General features: G+C 55.1%; 5 protein-coding genes across 5 annotated transcripts; 2 read left to right on the top strand and 3 right to left on the bottom strand.

Annotated features, from left to right (window-relative positions):
* Positions 1-474: 474 nt before the first annotated feature.
* M409DRAFT_24580 (uncharacterized protein) lies at positions 475-3,126 on the bottom strand (the record flags this gene model as incomplete). Its single annotated transcript, XM_033807299.1, has 1 exon — positions 475-3,126. One exon carries the CDS (start codon positions 3,124-3,126, stop codon positions 475-477), a length of 2,652 nt encoding a protein of 883 aa, XP_033666085.1.
* A 919-nt stretch (positions 3,127-4,045) lies between these two features.
* On the bottom strand, positions 4,046-5,140 carry M409DRAFT_24579 (uncharacterized protein; the record flags this gene model as incomplete). The annotated part of the gene is made up of 1 exon (XM_033807298.1): positions 4,046-5,140. The coding sequence occupies one exon, from the start codon at positions 5,138-5,140 to the stop codon at positions 4,046-4,048; it is 1,095 nt and encodes a 364-aa protein (XP_033666084.1).
* Positions 5,141-5,692: 552 nt separating this feature from the next.
* M409DRAFT_67457 (uncharacterized protein) lies at positions 5,693-8,207 on the top strand (the record flags this gene model as incomplete). The annotated part of the gene is made up of 2 exons (XM_033817411.1): positions 5,693-7,526; positions 7,582-8,207. The coding sequence occupies 2 exons, from the start codon at positions 5,693-5,695 to the stop codon at positions 8,205-8,207; spliced, it is 2,460 nt and encodes an 819-aa protein (XP_033666083.1).
* An 890-nt stretch (positions 8,208-9,097) lies between these two features.
* On the top strand, positions 9,098-11,411 carry M409DRAFT_67456 (uncharacterized protein; the record flags this gene model as incomplete). Its single annotated transcript, XM_033817410.1, has 3 exons — positions 9,098-9,426; positions 9,492-10,881; positions 10,959-11,411. The coding sequence occupies 3 exons, from the start codon at positions 9,098-9,100 to the stop codon at positions 11,409-11,411; spliced, it is 2,172 nt and encodes a 723-aa protein (XP_033666082.1).
* A 490-nt stretch (positions 11,412-11,901) lies between these two features.
* M409DRAFT_67455 (uncharacterized protein) lies at positions 11,902-14,219 on the bottom strand (the record flags this gene model as incomplete). The annotated part of the gene is made up of 2 exons (XM_033817409.1): positions 11,902-14,123; positions 14,207-14,219. The coding sequence occupies 2 exons, from the start codon at positions 14,217-14,219 to the stop codon at positions 11,902-11,904; spliced, it is 2,235 nt and encodes a 744-aa protein (XP_033666081.1).
* Between the last annotated feature and the right edge of the window lie 697 nt (positions 14,220-14,916).

Here is a 14,916-nt window from a genome sequence, read left to right as displayed (position 1 = left end):
GGGGCTGCCGGCATTCACTTCTCATCGCAAGTTCGTGAATGGAAGAGATAGCTAGAGACTCACTCACTCACTCACAAAACCAGAAAAGATACACATAGAGCTCATAAACATCTCGAGCGTGATGATATTTCCACATCACCCCTTTCTTCTAATCTATACTCATTATCACAAATCATTCATCTCAATTGGCCCCGGAATAACTAACGTTCCGTTTGTTGGTACTGTCGCTATACTCGTGGTTGGGTGGTTGGGGTATCAGCAAAAAACACAAGAACCACACTCTCAAAAAGGACCGTCCGATCCCATCCCTTTCCTTTAGCCCCGCCCCCGAGCCCAGCTGCAGGTATCTCTCACTCAAACTCCATATGTATAACGCAGCGGCTCGTGTCGTCCCCTTCTCCCAGAAACGCCCAAACATTTATCGATCGAAAACGCCAACGTTATTCGTACAAGACATCATCCACCCCTGTTGTGTCAAAGCTTCAGCTTCAGGGTATAATCGATCCGCTCCCTCTCCAACCACTCCTGCAGCATAGCATGACCCGCCCTCGCGGCGCGGACAGGAGTCGTCGCCAGGCCGATAGGCAGTTTGAACCCGCCGCCCAATTTCGTGGAGTCCAGCTTCTCGTTCGCGGGGAGTTTCTTACTGCGCTGACTCCAGCTTTTCGGGAAGGCGTCCTGCAACGCATCGATGTCCAGTTTGCGCTCGGCTTCGTTGGCGGCTTTTTGCAGCGTCGCGTGGGTTTCGAGGAGGCTGGCGCGGCTGGGTCCGTCGTTGGGGAAGTGCGCAGCGATTTCGAGGATGCGGGCTGTGTAGACGACGCCGAGGGAGCAGGAGAGGCCGCAGAGGGAGGGAAAGGGCTCGGTGTTGCGTTTGACGAAGCCGTAGAAGCCGTGTAGGCTGCGCCAGGTGGTATATGATGGAGACTGCTTGGGGTCGGCGGCGAGGTTTACTTCGTCGAGACAAGAGAATGCTAGCAGGTAGCAGAGGAACGATTCGATGGATTTGACGGCGGCGAGCTTTTGGTCGTTGGAGGAGCTTGAAGTGTCGGATTGAGAGGCGTTGAGATAGGCCGAGGCGGCGTGCTTCAGCTCGCGACCTAAAGTCTCCAGGCGTTTCTGTTCTGTCTCCCACACTTGTTGCTTCGGAGTCTTATTGCTCGGCTGGCTTGAAGGTGCCTTCGGAATGCCATTCGGTTGACTGCCGACAATGCTGGGCGTGCTATCCTGCCCTGGAGGCGTGGCGTGGGTACTGCTGCTATCTTGCGATTGCTCTCGTCGCATAGCATGTGAAAGGAGCTCTTTCCTTGCACTTGGTGTTGCTTGCAGGCCAGACTTCAATGTCAAAGGAGAGCCGACCTCTCGTTGCGCAGGCGTCGATGGCTCCTTCCGATTCTCTGAAGACTCTGCCTTTCTGCGCTTGGTCGGAGAGCTGGTTCTTTCGTCGTCCGGAAGCGAACGTTTTTCAGACTGCTTTTCGGGTTGTTTGTCGGGCGGCTTCTCGAGCTGCTTTTCAGGTTGCTTTTCGGGCTGCTTTTTCTTGTGTTTCTCTTCGCGCTTCTCTGGCTGCTTCTCCGGTTTCTCGTCTTCTCTCTTCTTCTCTGCTGGCTGTGGCTGAGGCTTCTTGTCCTTCTTGACAGGACCAATCTTTTGCGCCACCCCTTTCACAGGACCGGTGTCCTTTCGCTCTCCGTTTCGACGCTCTGTAGTCTTGGCAGCCGGCTTCGCTTCCTCTGAAGCCCGCGTGTCAGGAGGTTGAGACATGCTCTTGTCGGGTCTGGGCGGCATTTTGAGTATTCTAAGGATGTCTCCTTTCCGGGCCTTCTTGTATTTGAGACTCGCCACCAACGAAGTTTTTGCTGATACAAGTGGTTTCGTTGCCTCATTCTTCTCGACCTCACTCTCTCGCTTCCTTTCTGGTGTCTTCGCCCGAATAATCGCATTTTTTGGCCGTGTCCTGTCTTCTGCATCTGACCGAACTGCGGGTGAGCTCGAGTTGGCACGGAATCCATTTCGTGGAGCTGGAGATTTGCGTTTCGTGATTTCGTCGGCTGCGTTCTTGATCGGAGTCAATCTGTGGTCCTTGTCTTTCGAGGTTGAGTTCGGAGCAGATGTCTCTGGTGCCTTTGATGCTGACGGATGGGTTCGTGCTTGCAAGGTCTTCTCGATGTTGTCTGGAAGGGTCGGCGACAGCCGCGACGGCAAAGCAGGTGCATCCTGTGAATCTTGCGCTCCGCCTCGACTTGGTGATTTCGTGTCTTGCGCTTTGTGAAGAGGTGAAAGCTTCGTAGGCAAAGGTGGTGAGAGCTTTGGGGGCATTCCTGGAGATAATCGAGGTGGCATGCCAGACTCCTCGCACTGGTCTTCCTTTGAAGACTTGTCTGTCTTTTGCGTGTCCTGCCCTGCCGAACCCTTGGTAAGGCCATTCGCGCGTTCGTCCTTCTGTAAAGGCTTCGTTTTCTTCGGGGGCGGTTCAACAATCGCATCACTCCCCTTCTCAGGCTCGGTCGCTGTTTCATCTTGTCTCTTCCGCTTAAGCTCGTTCTTCTGCGACTGAGTATCCTTCTCCGCCGGCACCTCCGCCTCAGACTCGACTGCCGCCAGGATCTCCTCATTCTCGACTTTGACCCGCTCGATTGGTCCTTTGACCGCGGGCTGCTTCGCCGGTGCATCGCCTCCTTTCGCAGCATCTCTTTCTGGAGTACCAACTGCCCCGGACTTCTGCTTTCTGTACGCATCGAGGGTGAGCTTCTTCTTCGGCGCACCATTTGGTGTCGTTGCGCCAGGCGCAGGTCTTGGCTTCAATCCATTGCCGTTCACTTTTGGTTCCTCCTCGTGCCAGCTACTCTCCAAGACGTAGGTATCCTTGCCGGGTTCGTGAAAGTGATAGGTGAGGTACTGCGTGGTTTCGTGCTCGCCTCTTTGGAAAGGAGCATTGGTCAGCCATAGTTCGGCCTGCGCCGCGGAGAAGTGGCGGTAGCGCTGTTCATGTTGCGGTATGGTGAGGCGGTAGGGATCTTGGGTTGTGATCCTGCGCATGCGCGCAATGGCGGCGTCGATGGCGTCCAGGTCGTCTTGATCTTCTTTGGAGGGCGTCCATTTCCCCAGAGGTTGCGCATCCGGCATGGTCTCAAATCGTGGCAGTGGTGGGGTTGTTCATCGGAAGAGTCGTCGCGCTGAGATGCGCATTGAAGGTGGAGGAGGGCGAGAGAAGCGGCGGGCCTGTGACAATGGAAGTCTATTGTCTCAGACGGGTGAAAGGCGAGTGTGGCGCACGTGAGACGGGTGAATAATAGGCATGTGCTATTGTTGTTGTGTGCGGCAATGGGCGTGCTCTGGCGGTCGCAGTGGATCACATCAGGTCGCGGTACAGCAGCACACATGGAAGTCCGCCCGCAACTGGAGCAGCTGAATCGGCGCCAGCAATGACGAAAGCCAGCACCGAGTCCAATCGTTGTTGGACGTTGCCCGTCAACAATTCCTTTCAACCGTAATCATCCTTCGCTGCACTTCTACAGACACGGATAGCCAACATGACAATGCGATCCATGAAAAGGCGATTATCTCCCTCGACCCTATCTTCGCGCTGCACGTTGCCGCCGCCTCGACGGAATCCGGGATTCGTCGATCATGTGCAGTGTGCTCCCCTGTGCCTGGGCATGTGGCCTGCCTAGCGCCCGTCTGCGGCGAGGTGCGAGCTCCCGACATATGAATAGAACAGAATCATGTCGCTATCCACCACGAATCTATCCACGAACAGGTCGGCTGCGGTCAGTCAGTAGCAAAGAAAGCGATGTTCCGATCCCGATCAGGTTTGTGGTTCGTGTCACGAACGCGATCGCATGCCATCCCGGCCACCATACCTCAGGCCTCCGGCTTGTCGGTATTGACCTCACTGATGCTGCTGACATCTGGAAGTTATGAAATGACTTACATTGATGCCCTTGAGCTCGAATGAAAAGTGTGAAGAAAGTGCCTTCATGCCAGCCACCTGTATATCCAAGCGCTAGAGAATCTATCCTCCGTAGGAAGTGTTCGAGGATTATTACAGTTCGTCGTCCGTCTCGTCGTCATCGTCTTCAGTGTTTGCTGCCGCTGGCTGCTGCTGAGGCAATCCACCCTTACTTCGTTGTGGTAGTGAAGTATCGACGTCCATAGTCTCGATAGGTTTGCCGCCTTGCTTCTGGGAGGAGTTCGCCGCATGGTTGGTCTGATCAGGTCTGCTACTCTCCACTTCTTCGTCTTCAGTAGCCTCGTCTGTCTCAGGCGTTTGCTGTCGTATCCGCTCGTTTTCTTCATCCCCATCCTCCGTAGCCACAGTCTGCGCATCGTCCTCATCATTCATATCGCCGTCATCTTTCTCATCATCACGTTCCTCGACAGGCTCGACGGACCCGTTTGCTTTGCGCTTTCCAGCTCGAGACGTACCCGCCCGTCGACAAGTGCCACCACCTGACCTTCTGGCTTTGCCAACTTCTTCTGCGGCGCTTGCATCAATCTGAGCCCCGTTGAGCAGACGTTGCTGGTCGCGGATTTTGAGCTTCTTGCTGTTGAGCAACGCGGCGAATTTGGTCAACATGTCATCTTCATGTTCCTTCTTCGCTTTGACCAAATCATCCAAGTCTTTGGTCAGCTTGGAAAGTTGCTCCTGTTGAGACGCAGCAGACTCCTGCAGCCTTTCCAGCTGTGCTCGCAGATCGTCTGCGCTGGCCACGGCATTGTCGACCCAGTCGAAGACGTGGATCTCCTCCTTTTCGTCGTCTTGGTTCAATTTGACCGTACCAAGCCGCTGAGTGATGCCGTCGATGTTTTTCCGCAAGGTAATGGTTGCTGTGGTCCCACTGATCGACGAAACAGTCTCCACACCTTGCAAGAAGTCTGGTCGCGGGCCGTCCGGCGGGCTTCGAAGCAGGGCAAAGGACAAAGTCGTTTTCCACTGTTCTAAATCGCCAGTGAAGTTCGTAGCCTGCAGTGACTTGACGCCTGATTCTTTTACCGATCCATGGTATATATGATCCTGATCCGTAGCGATGAGCTTGAGATCGAGGAGGTTCGAGCCGTCGCGGGTGACATTGACCAGCAAGTGCTCCGACTTGGCGTCCGTTCTCTTGAGCCGAAGTACGTGCTGGGTTGCTGCCATGGTTTTTGTGTTGAGAAACAGAATTAGAAGCGCGATTGAGGTCAGCGAAGTGAAGAGATTTGCTCGCGGCGCGCGGCCGATTTACATGTATTGCTCAGGCCAGGGTTTCGTAGGCAACTGGCGATACTGCCTGACAGTGGCCTAACAGGATCAGATGGCGCGGCCCGCCGGTGAGAAAATTGAAGGGTCGACGTTGTTATCGACGCGTCACCGGCCTGCCGCGCGCCGTTTGCCTCGCCTTTTTGCCCTGCGTCTTCACTGTTTGCAAAAAAGAGCGAAAGTGCAGTGTTTGTGTTGTCGATTGACGATGCTCGCCTGCCTCGTGTTCTTCATTTCAGGGTCTGCCGCTAAGCTCGGATTGGTCGCGCTTGTTAGCGCGCGTGTCGGTCACTCCAACCACCTGCAGACCTCGACCGTACCTACCTCCTGCATACTCTAGCAACAGCACCCACAAGTGAATGCCATCGACCACCGATTCCACCGGAGGGCTGCCCTCCCGTTCCAGGAGGTTCGCGTCCGCTCGCCATTGAAGAGGAGGTCCCATCACGCAACATGGCCGCAAGTCAGGTGGAGTCGTGGGACGACGATGGCGATTTTCAAGGCGACTTCCAGGCCTTCGCCGGCGGCAGCACTGGAACAGCTCCTACAAGCATGTCCTCGCGTATGAGCGTCAGATCCGAATCTGTTGCTGGCGATGAGGACTGGAACGTGGTCATACACCCCAACGACGACCACAGCACCGACCAGGCCATCAAATCGGCCAAGCAAGCTGGTATACCATTACCCACCAATGTACCGACGAGTGCCCTTCTGGGCGGCACAATCAAGAGATTAGGGAAGAAGAAGTCACGGCAGAAGATTGACACTGATTGGGATAATGACCTGGAAATGTCCGACCAGCCACTTAAGCTGAAACCTCGAGCGGAAGAACCTGCAGTCATGTCTGGTGAAGAGATGGACGACTTTGACGACCTCGAGGGCAGCCTGGGCATTCGATTTGCTGGAACAACACGCGATGGGACCCGAAATCGCAGTTCTTCTGCGTCTGTCATGAGCCCGAGTCTTGGGTCTGCAACCGCCGAGAGCGAGGTCGATGAAATGGGAGGATTAGAGCTGCCAGAAGGTCCACTCGACTTTGATGCCATCTTGAAGAAGAGAAGAGCTGCGGACGCAGAGCTCTCCGATCTGTCACAGCCCAGTACCACGACGACACCTGCCATTGAGCAACCAGCCACCATGAAGACTCACAAGAAATCTAAACTCATCTCGGACGACAACGACGACTTCCTCAACGACTTCGACCTTGGTGGCGGTGAAGTCTTGGACATTCGAAAGCGTACAAATAAGAATGTGCAAGTCAAATCTTCCAAGCCTGGACCGGCAGCCCAACGACCAGCCACGACCCTCAATTTCCATGACAAGCCTACCGACAAGCCCATCTTCAATCGCTCCCATATCCCACGTCCTGTATCTGGATCGAAGCAAACATCTCGACTCGAGCCGGTACTGGAAAGTGGTGCCTCGCAGGCGATGCGAGAGCGAAGGCAGCCAACCACTACGAGTGCGCAACTGCTTCGTTCTAAGCGTTCGATGCCAGTACTGCGCAATCATTCAAGTGTCAACTCCTTCTCAAAGCCGTCTGCACCCTTTCTGCCACCCGGCTCGACTCATCACAATCAGCATGTCACAGCTCATAGGGCGATGCCGTTTCACCTCAGACGCGACTCTGATCCTCACAGGCAAGGAGCTCAATCTCCCCCTCCTCGTCCAAGTTCACGGCTCGCCAACCAGGTCACTCCAGACACACCATCTCGCCCGCCCAGACAAAGACAAGATGTTGCACCAGCAGCATTGGCGCGTGAAGCAGCTTCGAAGCGGACGTTGACCAAGCCCGCGAGGAAGAGAAACTTTGGCGATGGATCAGAACTCGAAATTTTCGATGATCTGCCAACATCAACCACGAAGGAGAGCAAATTTGTTAAGCAGCCCGTAGGACGCGGTCCGCCTAAGCAAGGCTTGCGTAGGACCCAGAGCCGGAGCGATTTCAGGGATCCCACGAAGCGGAATTCGGCATATTCCGCAGTACCTGAAAGGATGATGACCCCAGCTCCACCAAAGACGCCCTCGAGCCCCACCAAGGGACTATACGACAATCACAATGCCACACCCAGCTACCTGCGAGACACTGCTGCTAGTAGAATTGCCAGAGAATCTAGACTCGCGAATCAGCCCAGACCACGTAGCGAAGGCCCTCTCCAACCGCTGACAACGAATTGGAAGGCCCAAATAGCTGCTCGCAGTCCATACACCAGTCCCAGCGCGCAAAGGCAGAAGAGTAGAAGGCCCGGTCTGATCTCAGGCATTGGTGGAACTCATGTCCCAAAAAGTGAGTGTCAGATTGTGGACTTACTCTCCGTGCATCGCTAACCGTAATGCTATAGGCGAGAAAGGAATGGTCTACAACCCGCAGACATTTCGATGGGAAGGCAACGAGAATACCGTTGCTCAATTCGAAATACCTCCCCTCGAAACGCCGACGCCTTCACATCACAACCAATCCTCTTACATGGACAGGCGGCATGGCGGCTCTCCTTCCAGACCAGCTCTCATCGCACCTATCTCGACTGGAAACGGTCACAACGTGCAAGTTCAGAACGGAATGGTGTACGACCCACAGCAGATGAAGTGGTTGAAGGTCAAAGGTGGGAGGGATGTGTCTGGCCAGATGTCACCTTCCGTCACCGACGCCGACGATGAGGAGGACGCTTTCGCTGGTATCGAAGACCTCAAAGACGAGAACGCCCCTGCAGTCTTTGCAGGTGCCGGTAGTATGGGCGTTGCAAGTCCGGCTGCAGGTGGTGCTCAAGGCTTGAGCGAAGTCCACGAGGAGTTCGATTTGGGGCCAAGATTCATCAGTCTTCAAAAGCAAGAGGAAGAGAACTGGGTGCAGAGATGCAGAGCTTGGTTCGTCCCTCACGGTGAAGAGCTCCGAGCAAGACCTGACGATGGCCGGTGGCGATGGATCCTTCGCGACATGGTCCCCTCAGATGGCTTGGATGGCTTCTGATGAGGTCGGCCATCGAACGGATGTACATTCATCTTCTTTTTCACGCTTGCAGATAATCTTTTCTCAATACCCTGCAGCATTTGGAGATGGGCGTAGGCGCTGGGGATCTGTGTGTTGAAAGCGAAGGCGCTGGCTGGGTGGACTCTCCCGTCCACTACGACTTACGATATATGACGATCAAGAAACTTCATCACAACCCACTCTTCTTCCAACATTCCCACTTCCGATATCCTTCTTGGCTGGGGCGTTCACAGCCTCAATATCGATGGCCTAGCCGAGTCGTTGGAGCAAGCACCGCGTGCTAACAACGTGTCGTTCGAAACCCACGTGCTACCCCAGTGCGTACATTTCAGAACATTCACCTCTTTCCCAACCAATCAAAAGCTTATCACCCACCCACGTGCAATGCCCATCTGCAGACCCGGCGCCGTTCCTGGTCCTCTTTATATTTCGCCCTTCTTGGCCCGCATCTCCCCCAAGACTCCCAAGACCTTTCTACCGTCCTTGGCCATCGCAGAAAGGCAGGAGGGAAAGCGGCGTAGCGAGAGGCCCCCCTCACCGCGGCCAATTCTCGACGCGAAGCACTGCACGAGGATATGCGGCCAAGCAGTGTCCCAACCGATGGAAGGCTTGCGTTGATGTCGGCGGCTTGGGAGGCATTGCCTCTTGGGTGTTCTGAGCCATTGCGCCGTGTGTTGGTGCTGTTCTGCAGGTACGATACGGTTGCACGACAGCTAGCGAGGTGGGCAGAGTGGTGGACGAGGGAAAAAAAGTAGGTCGGGGTGCGCCGTCTCTTCTTCATATAAATATTCCGGTCGCCAGGGTGTAACCATCAAGGTTCTTTGTGTCTCTTCCCAGCGAGGCTCTCTCTGCTCTTTATCTCGGAAAAGATGTATTTCTCCAGCTCGCCATTGGGCGTAGCTCTTGCTTCGACGTTCCTCGCTGCCGTCACACAGGCCCAGACGTACCAGCGCTTTGGCACCTGTCCCACGCTGGGATGCGTGATTCCTCCGGATCAGCAGGACTTCCTCGCGGGCCAGTACTTCGACATTCGGGTTGAGGTGCACGCGCCTGTCAATGGGTCAGAAGCTACCAATGGCGTGCCGGACGAGGACTTCACCTTGACGATCGGGAAGGCTGGCGCCAGGGCGGCGACCGTGAGCGAGTACTTCGAGAGCGAAGAGCCGGAGCTGGAGACGTGGGATTTCAGCTATTATGAGTAGGTGTTGTGGTTGCGAAAAGCTCGGGTTGTTGAAGGCTTGGGTGCTGACAAGCTTTTGACAGAGATCTCTTCGCGGAGGACGCAGATACTCCTTCGGTGGTGAATGTTGCGTCGAAGGCCTGGAGACGGGTGGCTCTGTACGAGCCGGGCGATTATATTGCGACTTTGACTTATAATGGGACGCAAACTGTTGCTCATTGGCATGTCCGGGATATCGAACATGTTCGCAAGACGAAGAATGTGCTCCTGTTCATTGGAGATGGTATGACTGCCAATATGATCACGGCTGCGAGGTTGATCGGGCACAAGTCTATCAACGGAAGATACCAGAGCACCATGGCCATGGACAAGTTTCCAGTCTTGGGCCACCAGATGACCCATTCGATCGATACTTTCATCACCGACTCGGCCAACTCTGCCACTGCTCTCTACTCTGGCCACAAATCGACCGTGAACGCCTTGGGAGTGTACGCAGATACGTCTCCAGACCCATTCGACGACCCAAAGGTTGAGTCGATTGCAGAGATCTTCCACCGAATGTACGGCGGTCACGTCGGTATCGTGTCGACAGCCTTCATTGCCGACGCGACGCCAGCTGCTTTCACTGCTCATACCCGCGATCGAGGCGAATACGGCGCCGTTATCGATTCTTTCATACACGGTCTTGTGAACTATACTTGGACGAATTGGACCGGGCCTGATGTTCTGTTCGGTGGAGGAGCAGAGAACTTCTGCAGCCCAGATTTGGGTGGCGAGACCTATAACGATCTGGATTACTACCAGGTTTTCGCCGATGCTGGCTACAACGTTGTCTATAATGCCACTGCGCTGGATGCTACTTCCTCGAATGAGCGAACTCTCGGCATCTTCAGCCAAGGCAACATGGCCAAGTGGCTCGACCGCAACGTCTACACCGACAACCTCTCCGGCAACGAAGACGCCCCCAACTGCGAAGGCGGCGACGCTGCAGACCAACCCGGCCTCAAGGAAATGACCCTCAAAGCCATCGACATCCTCAACAACCGCGCCTCGGACGAGGGCTGGTTCATCATGAGCGAAGCCGCGTCCGTCGACAAAATGATGCACGTCCTGGATTACGACCGCGCGCTCGGCGAGCTCCTCGAACTCGACGACACGATCAAGCACAGCATCGCGCACCTCGAAGAACTCGGCGCCTTGAAGGAAACTCTCATCGTCGTCACGGCCGACCATGGCCACGGTTTCGACGTCTTCGGCTCGGTCGACACGCACTATCTGAAGGAGCAGGACAACGATCGCGACAAGCGTCACGCGGTCGGGCAGTACGAGAAGTCCGGGCTGTCGCAGTATATCAACACGGGCGAGCTGCGATATAGCGATAGCAACTTCCCGTCCAACTGGGATCCGCGATATACCCTCGCGCAGGGCTTCGGCGCAACGCCAGATCACGTGGAAGACTACCAGGTCAACAAGGTATGTACTGTAAAACTACACAAAATCCCAATCCCTCCACCCCCAACCACGCCATCGACTAACAACATGAACCGCAGGACGGCCCCCGCGTCCCCGCGACCAACATCACCGGCTTCGACGAAGACGACTACTTCGCGAACCCCGAGGACTCGCCCAACGGCGGCGGAATCACCTACAACGGCACCCTCCCCGTCGACGCCGACCAGGGCGTGCACTCCCTCACGGACGTCACCGTCTTCGCCATGGGGCCCTGCCAGGAGATCTTCGGGGGCGTGTATAACAGCATCGATATCTTCTTTAAGATGGCTGAGTGTCTCGGGTTGAGCGACGTGCCCGGTAGCGAGGGCGGACATGGATATGGTCATGGGCATGGATGGGGCGGGCAGGGGAATGGTGGGAATTGGGGGAATGTTGGCGGGAAAGATGGGTATGAGCATTTTGGGGAGGGCAAGCCGAGGTATGGTGGGAAGGGAGGGTGGAATCAGGGGGGGAGGAAGAGGGAGTTTAAGAAGAGGAATGGGTATCATTAGGTAGATGGTTGATGGAGTGGATGTTGATGTAGATATGACCGGACGAATGGAGTGACGTACAGTAATGATATTGTGTATCAGAAAGAACGATTCATCTTCGTTACTCGTGAGACATCTAAGCAGCCTAGAGTATAGCCAGAGGCGTGGTTGTTTGGGGGACATCGGAGAGATGATAATTGCATGTGCGTGCGTTCCACTTCGAGTGAAATGACAGATCCTGTGCAGCCCGCAGCAAAATGTGGTAAAACGAATCTACCTGTATGTCGTATCTTACGTAGTAACATAATCTACCCACCTCATCATCATAAGACAAGAAAAGGGGGTGCAGTGAATGCATCGAACGTCGCTCGTGGTCTCGGGTATTCCAAAAAAACAAAAAGTGACAAACCTTCCTTTCGCCTTTGTGCCCAATGTTGCGCCGAATTCCATCTATCGTCCAACTCGTAGAGCAACCCAAATGCTCAGACGCCGTAGCCTTTCCTCGTCATGATCATGGCATCCCCACTCGCGCATCCCTATCGAACCCTCCGTCGTTACCAAAGAGTTCGCCAGCCTCTCTGCAGAACCTCGCTTCACTTCGACCACCACTGCTCTCACTTGCCCAGCAAATGACGGCCGCATCCACAATCGCACCGACCGTGTTCTCGACAGCTCCCAGAACCGCGAAACCAATGGTACCAGCGATCAGAGCCACGACATAGGCGTATAAGCTGCCCCTGAAACCGGCTGCAGTTCCATCCAGCTTGATGCTATGGGCAGCTCGAACCCATCCACCGAATCCAAGGGCAAATGACATGATCCATCGTGTTGCTTGTAGCAGGAGTTTCGACAGACGGTATGGCAGGAGCGTGCTTCCGTTTTGTCCGATAGGATTGAAGTTGCGTGGACCAAGTGTGTTGCTCGGGTTGGTGCGGCTCACAAAGTTGAGCTGTGCGAGTTGGCGACCTGCGATTCCAAGTGGATTGCTGTGAATGGCGGCGTACGTCAGGGTAAGCGGGTTGGTCAATGTGGCCAGACTTGTCGGAATGATCCAATACGCGCACATGTTCAGCAGTCCTGATATTCTTCCCGGCAGTATAATCAGGGGAAGCCTCACCAGCAACGCCAAGAACGTGCTCAAGCAGACCGTGCCAAACAGTGCCCCGACAGCGTGAAGGAAGCTAGCCCTCACAACCTCGCGACTAGCTGGCTGTGGTACTGCTAGGCGGTGGAAGTACCATTGGCTCACCGTGGCGGCAGTTGTAGCTCGTTGTACGCCTGCAATGACGCCCAGCGACCACAGAAACTGTAGTATGAAGTAAGCACCCAACCACCAGCTGTTGGCGTAGAGGATGAATTTCTTGGCTCCAACCCAGCGTCCTGAAAGGAAGACGCGCTCAAACATGAACATCCAGGTCCAAGAGAAAAGCACCACAACCGCTAGGGTGGCAAATCCGAGCAGCAAAAGATATGGATGCACTTCCAGAACCTTGATGCTAAACTCCAGGATGCTGATAGATTTGGAGAGACTGTGGCGGTTCTTAAAGACACTCCATGTCCAGAATACAGCCATAACTGCTGGAATTGGGGAGACCCATCGCATGGCGCGGTCTTGAATAGAAGCGCCGTTCCACGACCCCTTGAAGCTGCTGATGAAGGGATAGAGCGAGAATGCGAAAAGCACCAATGGTACTGCAACCACCAGGCAGTAGATCAAAGGCCGGACGTAGTTTCTGAGTAGTGCCAGCCAAATCAGAGCCACGACCACAGCGATCAGAGTATCCCAAACCAGCATGTTCGTGCTCCCGCGAAGCGCGCTGTAAACTGTATCTCCCAAAGGCGTTTTCTTCGACGGTGCAGATGTCTGGAACCAGATGACGACGAAAGCCGCGAACATGGCGAAGAGTGTGATGGTGAATAGATTGGCCCAGAACGCATCGTGCTTGGGAGGCTCCTGCGATGGCAGGATAACAGTTGGTGGCACGCTCTCACGGTCTGGAGAGGGCGGCCGAGGGTTCAGATGTTGGGTCTCCTCGTCGGTCTCCATGGGCAAGAGACTGCTCAATCTGCTAGACTTGATGGCGGTTTTGAAAGGCCTGTATGGCGTAGGCGGCTCGTCTGGATCGATCGATGGAGATATATTGGCCAACGACTCGGGAGGCTCTTCGTGAATCGTGCTGTTCAGATTGACGTCGAAAAGACGCCCTTTGCCCTTTGAGCTCGGCCTACTCGCTTCTGACTCCGGCACGCTTTCACCTCGTGACGATGGTGGCTGTGGAGCGCCCACTCTGCCTCTTTGCCTGCTCTCATCTCGGTCATGATTTTGACCTTTCTGTGTCTCATCACTCTTCTCTATGCCATCGTCTTCTGCTTCTGAGCTTTCAGTGAGATTGCTGCGCCCGAAGTGTTGCCGGCTTCGTTGGAGAGCGTAGTAGTCGGCGACCTCCCTCTCGTGCACATCGTTTTCGTCCTCGTCTTGGAAGTCGTCTGTAGCGCTGTAGAACAGAGGGGCGGATGGGTCTTGACGTGCTACTCGGCTGGCGAAAGGAAAGCGAGATTGCGATGCAGAGGGGTTGTGGTACGGGTGTGGTGCCATGCCGGGACGCTGGACGTATCGTGAGTTGCTGGCTGGCGCACGTCGGCGATCTAGAGGGTTTCTGGACTGGTTTCGCTGGTCGTCATTCTGGGTGAAGGAGAGGCGGTTGTTGGACTGCTGTAAGAAGCGTGATGCATCTGAAGTCAGGTGGAGGTTAGTCACGCGAGCGGTTGGGGATGACGCTGGTGCCTCGGGGTATGGGCTACAAAGCAGCACGTACATTCAGAGAACATGGTGGAGATGGGATGTTGGCGATGGTGTCACTACGGCGTGAAAGTCGCGCCGGTGGTCCAGGGGCGTTGGTTGTGGTGCCGGTCGAAGGAGCTGGATGGATGGCCGAGTCGAGCGAGTATCAAGCTCCGGATGCGGGAGAGGACGGCGGCGTCCTGCCAAATCGGTGGGGGAGTGAATGAACAAGTCGCAATAGGTGAATGTGTGCTGAGGCGTTCTCACCGCGACGGGCGGTGGAAGAGAGGCGTATCGCAGGCGGTGTCGTGGTGTTGATGATGGTCGATGGCGGATGGTCGAGATAGTCGGACTTGATCACCGCCCACCCGAGCGCGTGACGCAGGCAAAGCTGGGGCCTCACTTTAGTCTTTGGCTGCCGGCTGCCGATGGTTGCTAAAGCTACGCCTTGTGTCTGTTTGCCTGGGGACATGCAATGATTCTGATATCGTTGTGAAGTGAGAGGTGATTGAACCAACGAATTTCTCTGAGCCGATTGTACATTGTACATTGACAGCCAGCATCTCGTCGTCACTCCGCTATCTCCAAGCATCTGCCGAAGTCCAGCCGCCCCACGTGGGTACCTCGTTTGGCCTGAAAGTTAGGCCAGCTTCACGTCGACATCCACCCTCTCCTCAACTACAACCATCGATACCCATTCAACCCCATGGACCGCCGTCGATAAACCACTTCAACCACTTCACC

The sequence above is a fragment of the Zasmidium cellare genome, assembly GCF_010093935.1.
Source record: "Zasmidium cellare ATCC 36951 unplaced genomic scaffold M409scaffold_23, whole genome shotgun sequence".
In the NCBI taxonomy this organism is placed as follows: domain Eukaryota; kingdom Fungi; phylum Ascomycota; class Dothideomycetes; order Mycosphaerellales; family Mycosphaerellaceae; genus Zasmidium; species Zasmidium cellare.
The sequence above is the reverse complement of the archived record's forward strand: the minus strand, read 5'-3'. Positions and strand labels throughout refer to the sequence as shown.